Source organism: Loxodonta africana, chromosome 3 (genome assembly GCF_030014295.1).
Source record: "Loxodonta africana isolate mLoxAfr1 chromosome 3, mLoxAfr1.hap2, whole genome shotgun sequence".
In the NCBI taxonomy this organism is placed as follows: domain Eukaryota; kingdom Metazoa; phylum Chordata; class Mammalia; order Proboscidea; family Elephantidae; genus Loxodonta; species Loxodonta africana.
Window position 1 is genome coordinate 142,466,748 of NC_087344.1, and position 6,448 is coordinate 142,473,195.

The 6,448-nt window shown below is 46.5% G+C and overlaps 1 protein-coding gene across 1 annotated transcript in view; it reads right to left on the bottom strand.

The window, feature by feature from the left end:
- Positions 1-5,767, bottom strand: part of SLC44A3 (solute carrier family 44 member 3) — a 113,848-nt gene extending 108,081 nt beyond the window's left edge. The window contains exons 1-3 of the mRNA XM_003418452.4: positions 5,663-5,767; positions 4,905-5,012; positions 468-610 (exon numbers count right to left, since the gene is read on the bottom strand). Coding sequence (XP_003418500.2) covers positions 468-610; positions 4,905-5,012; positions 5,663-5,689 — 278 coding nt within the window. The 5' untranslated portion in view covers positions 5,690-5,767. The remainder of the gene's footprint in view (positions 1-467; positions 611-4,904; positions 5,013-5,662) is intronic.
- Positions 5,768-6,448: the final 681 nt, after the last annotated feature.

Below are 6,448 nucleotides of genomic sequence, written 5' to 3' on the forward strand. Positions count from 1 at the left end.
CTGGGGAGGTGGCACTGGACACAGGTTCTTGCATTCCGAGTTGGGATTCAAACATTTCCACATAGAAGCTATGTTGTGAATGGCAGGAGGGTTCATAGACACCATTAGTAAACACAACTCTGATACATCATGGATAATAACGATAACAACGAACATCACCTCTCAGTGAATCCTTAAAAGAACCTTGTGAGGAACTGGTATAATAACCAGTTAAAAAATATGAAAACTGGGCTCAGGGAGGTTAAGTACTCTGCCCAAAGTCACACAGCTGATAAGTAGCAGAACCTGAATCTGAACTTAGGGCTGGCTGGTTCTAAAACCTGTGCCCTTAACACCAAACACGGTCCCCCTTTTTATGAGATCTGCTGATAGGCTTTTGAACGGGCAGAGTTTACAGGTTCTAAATGACTATAGGAAGATTTGAAATACATGTCCTCTATAAGCTAAGGACTTACTTAGGCACTTACTTTTTTGTGGTCATGTCCTGCCCTGAAAGAGGAGCCCCTTCCACTGGAGAGTTCTTCTTGCCACACACGTTGCCAAAGCTGTCGTAGCCGAAGAGGAGTCTTCCGGTGGCTCCAGCTACCACCGAGTAGCCCATGATGAACACCTAGCAAAACCCCCACAGTACATGAGAGCATGGCAAAAGGCTTAAAACACTATCCCCCACATCCTTGAATATCTTGGACTAAAATGAAACCCAGGTAAAAATAATCTCCCAGCCTTGCTGCACTTCTCTCTCTCAGCAACAACGCCAACAACTCAAATCAGTCAGGATCCTACTTTCCTAACACTTAGCTGTATTTTAACCAGTTAGGCAGAGAGAACATTCTAAAACATTGCAACAGGCTCCTCTCCATTTTCTCACCTCTTTGTGCTTCTTGTTCTCTTCTCCAAGAACCTGTCATTTTTTCCTTCTTGGCCTAACTTCACCAGGACAACTCAATTATTTTTCTTGCGGTTCTTGGTTCATGTAAGCACATCAGGGCTATACTGATTCTTTCTCTGAGTGTGTCTGTTTGTTTTCTTTTCTTTTTATCTTATTTTTAGGGGACTTCTGGCCTCGGCAGTTCAAATCTACCAGGCGCTCCCTGGAAACCCTATGGGGCAGTTCTACTCTGTCCTATAGGGTCACTATGAGTCGGAATCGACTCGACAGCACTGGTTTTGGGTTTGGGTCCTCAGGGGAAGCCCTGGTGATGTAGTGACCAAAAGGTCAGCAGTTTGAATCCACCAGCCTCTCCTTGGAAACACTATGGGGCAGCTCTACTCTGTCCTATAGGGTCACTATGAGTCAGAATCAACTTGATAGTAACAGGTTTGGTTTTGGTTTTTTGGCCCTTGGAGACAGAGGCCACACTGTTGATATGTGCTAAACTACTATCCATAATAAGTCTCAAAATGCTGTTTTGGAATAACTATTTAAGACAGGCAAAATAACCTCATGAACTGTGCTGGACAAGAACTTCTTGCAATCTATGTTTTCAACCTATTTTTTATTCAATTTCATAATGAATGTGGAATATCTGAACTTGCAGCTCAATTATTCTGTTATTATATGCTGACAGGCCCTCTATTGAGATTGAATATGTATCTTCCCACGATATATAGTATTGTAAGTTTCCCAATATATAATACATAGAATATCATTTAATACTTGGTACTAACAGAGTCAATTCAGGAAAGAAGACATAGCACGTCACTCAATAACATGTAGTATTGATACCTTGTGTTCTAAAGTTACATTGCTCCGAACACATATTGACAATGTCAAATACGTTTCAGATACTCTGCATTCATTGCTAATTTAGAGGTCAAAATAATAAACATTCTTCACGTACCCAGTGTGTGGCAGGCACTCTGCTACTGGGGATAAAAAGATTAGCAAAACTTAGCCCCTGCCCTCAAGGAACTTGGCCCCAAAGGGAAGGACTTAGAACCTGCCAGCTCCTCCTCAATCTAACTGATGAGATTCCTGGATAAGTGGGTCACCTTTGCTAGGTGGACAGCGTCACTCCCCCCCTACTTAAAGGCTGTGGAGGAGGGTGTGACGGTGTCCACGTGGCTGACACAACATGACCCAGCGGGGCCTGCTCTTCTGTCCTTCCGAGTGGCTAGCTGGAGTGTGGTAAGACCCCAAGATTGGGTTTAGATTTAGGGGGAAGAAAGGTTAACATACTTCTGCCCATCTCACCAGAGATCTAATAATGAAGTGATAATTCCTACTGGACATCATTCTTTAAGTGAATATCGCCCTTGGAGAGCTTGTGGGTAGGGATGAAAAGCTTTTTTGAGGGTGGGGGGAGATTTGGGTATTCCTGAGTCCCCGCAACAATGATACTACTTAAAACCATCAAAACTCTGTTCTAATTTCAAACACACAGTAGCAATTCCATAGGACAGGTGATACAGTAGGTGCCTATATCAGGTATGGTGGGGCTACCAAGGAGGTCACGTCAAACGTGCCTGCGGAGGTCAGGGAAATGGAGTCTTGAAAGAGAGAGGACAGTTGAGAGGTAAGTAGGGGCAGAGGTGGTCCAGACTTTCAGGCATTCTCTTCTACATGCTTTATGTACGGGTGTACTTCCTATTTGCAAAAGGCTGTCCCCGTTTGTAATTCAGGCCCCTCACCCCAAATATCCTTTGTCCAGCCCTAACTCAGGGCAGTACCATCAATAATAACCCTCTCTGACCCGTCAGTTCAGATTTTGCTCCTGCCTCGTCACTGGTCAGCATATCACAAGACCAGGAAGCAGAACAGCAGAGGCAGAAAAACACTCCTTGCTCTGTTAAAGTATCTGTGGTTAAAGAATGTTGCAGAAACTAAAAGTTGGAAGGACTCTCATTACTCAAATTTAACATAGTAATGAGAACACCTGCATACTAAGAACTGCAGATTTATTTTGCAAATGAAATGTAATTTTAAAGCAGTTTTCAGCTCTGCGAGGAGCCCTGGTAGCCCAGTGGTTAAGCACTTGCCTGCTAACCAAAAGGTTGGAAGTTTGAACCCACGGGAGAAAGATGTGGCAGTCTGCTTCCGTAAAGATTACAGCCTCAGAAACCCTATAGGGCAGTTCTACTCTGTCCTGTTGGGTCGCTATAAGTTAGAATTCAACTCAACAGCAATGGGCTTGGTTTAGTGGGGTTTCAGCTCTATCCCACCTATCTGCTGGCTTATAGTTCTTCAGCTGTTGGGCTGAGAGTCTGGTAGTGATGTACTAGGTCTGAAGCTTGGAAAGGGGGTACTAGGGAAGATCATTAAATAAAAGTAACAGCCCGAAGTCAAAGTGGCAAAGTGCAAAGCTGAAGAAGCTGCCCCCTGCATTTATAAATAGCAGACCCAAATAAAAACACAACGAATACATCCTCAAAAAGTTAAACATAGTTAAACGTAGAATTTACCACATGACCCAGCAATTCCATTCCTAGGTATATACCCAAAAGACTTGAAAGCAGGGATTCAAATAGATACGCATAATGTTCACAGCAGCATTATCCGCAAGAGCCAAAAGGTGGAAACACCCATGTGTCCATCAACAGGGGAATGGATAAACAAAGTGTAGTATATTCATACAATGGAATGTTACTCAGTTTAAAGAGAAATGAAGTTCTGATACATGCATGCTATGACAGGGATGAACCTTGAAAACATTGTGCTGAGTGAAATAAATCAGTCACAAAGGGACAAATATTCTATGATCCCACTCATACATAGTACAGACAAATGCAGAGAGACAAAAAGGTTAGTTGTTACCAGGGCTGGGAGTAGGGGGGTAGTTAAGGGAGTTAAGATCAAAACAAAAACACGAAGCATCTGTGGGGAAGTTAATCAGAGGGTGTTGCAGGTATACTGTCTCTCTCAGCTCCTAGAGTTCCTAGAGAGTTCCAAGGGCCATGCCCTAAGCAACACAGAACACTCAGTTCTGCGTAACCTTCCACCGTGTCTGCAATGAGGTCTGTGTGAAATCTGCTGGTAAAGTCAACAAATGAACAAATGCCTCTCTTAGTGTGAAAGGAGAACGAACATAATATCTTATGGCCTACTCAAATTTATTTTTTTTTCAACAAAGGTAATTACTATCTGGCAGTTATCAGGTTTTATAAATTAATCATTTACTACGTAGCAAAGAGTATGCCTGAACCTGCATGGCTGAGTTCATGAATATGGTCTTTGAAAAGTTAAAGGAGGCTTTTAAAAAATTTTTGCTGTTTCCTACAATGCTTAAGTATAAAAGCATTAAAATTCAGCTTCCAAGACGCTCTCTCAGGACTAAAATAACCCGGCCTGATAGGGTCTACCAGCAACCACACATACCTGGAAATCAGGGTAGGAAAATAGCTAACCAGATATCAAGGCCCCACTTACCTGCAAGCTGCTGAACACAGCATACAAAGAGTGTGTGTGTAATATACTACGCTAAAGTAAGAGTAATTTATTTCTAGGCTCGCCCTGGCATTTCCTTTGTTAGAAGCTCAGCAGAAACCCAAGGAATATTTGATTTTGGGTGGGAGGAGGGGTGGTAAAGAACTTCCACTCTGGGAGATCAGATAATGATAGAAGACAGATCCACCACTAAGTAGCAATTCCACTGCAAACCTTGATTCTAGATTTCCTAGTGCAGTCTTCCATTAGAACGCTGCCTGCAGAAGTGAGACGGCCCCTCCAATTCAAAAATTCTAGGAGGTTAAGAGATACCTAACAAGAATTCCCCAGGACTAACTGATGTTTATTCCTCGGTAATGACAGAAGTCTCTCATTGCAGCACAAACTTTAACCTGGTACCACCTCAGAGCTTCCCCAGGGAAGGCAGTAGGAATGTGATTTAGATTTGGGGCACGTCTCTTTTGGGGGACACACACACACACACACACTGACCTCTTCTCTGACAAGCATCCACACTTACCAGACCAGTCCAAAAGAGAAAGAATAGGAATAGCCATGTTTTATCTGTGCATTTCCTATAAATCTGGGGTCGCCACTCTCTTTGCCTGGGAGTCCTCTCTGCAGAAACCTTCCAGAAAAAAGAAGGAAGAGGGGTTGAGGAGAAGAGGATCAGTAACATGGGGGTCCCAACCTGGAAACCGAACCCGAACTTACTCCAAGATTGCTCAATGTCACCAATCCTTTTTTTTTTTTTTTAAATTGCTTGGCCGCCTGAAGGAGCCCGGATGGTGCAGTGGTTAAAAGTTTGGCTGCTAGTCAAAAAGTCGGCGGTTCGAATCCATCACCCCACTCCTTGGAAACTCTATGGGGCAGTTCTACTCTGTACTATTGGGTCGCTCGCTATAGTTCAGAATCGACTTGCCAGCAACCGGCAACGGGTTTGGCTTTCTGAAACTTCCACAGAGCCTCTAAAACACCTGCTCTGTGAGGAGTGGACGTTAAGTCCCCTGTGGCCAAGTCCTTACCTGGAGCTGCACCTGGATGTAGCTACAAGTTCGTGCCCCACAGCAAGCATCTCCCTCGCTTCTGCCCCAGTATCTGAGTGGGATCCGGGATCCTCCCCCACCAGCTGTTTCCCCAGGGCACAATGGCTCCAGGGACCGAGGCTTAATCCCCTGAAAGTTAGTGGAGGCGGAAGCGTTCAAGACAGGCAGGTGCCTGCGGCAGGGAGCCCGGCCCTTTCCGCGGGCCTCCCCCCGTCAGGTTGCGGGCCCTTACCAGGTACTCGGCTCCGAGACACTGCATCCTGCGCTCCGCCGCTGGGGCCGCGCACTGGGCACCCCGCCGCCAGGGCCTCCCAGAGACGCAGCGCCCGCGACTCGGCGGGCGAGTCCCAGCGCCGGCGGCCGAGGGGCAGGAAGGGGCGCAGCGCCACCCCGAGGCCGCCCCGCCGCAGCGCCCCGCCCCGGCCCCGCTGCTGCCTCCCGAGCGGCCTCGGGCCTTTCCGTCCGCTGGGTCCGCCTTTTCTCCGCGGTTTTTTTTTTTTTTTTCCTGCTCAGGTCTTTGAACTGTTAGCAGGGAGTCCTGCCACGCTGGAAAGTAGAGGCCCAGGCCACTTTCCTGCTCGCTGTCCTCAACCACGCTGCGTGGTGGCGACTCCCTTCAAGATCGAAGGTCCAGGCTCAATCCGCGACCCTGGGCGGGTCCTCTTTGGGGGCCTCATAAGGTGGTCGGCTTTGTGAGCAGGATGTAGAACCAAAAAACGAAACCCATTGCTGTGGAGTCGTTCGAACTCACAGCGACCCTTTTGCAAGCATCATAGAACTGCCCCATTGGGTTTCCAAGGAGCCGCTGGTGCATTTGAACTGCCCACATTTTGGTTGGCAGCAAAGCTAACCAGCCCACCAGGGCACCAAGATGCAGAAATCCTTAGGGCTAGGGAGCAATGTAGTGGTGTATTATACATAACTAACACTTGCTGTTAGCTGCCATCCAGCGGCCGGCCGGGACTCATGGCAACACCATGCACGTAAGAACCAAATTGCTGACCTGCCTTGCCTCATC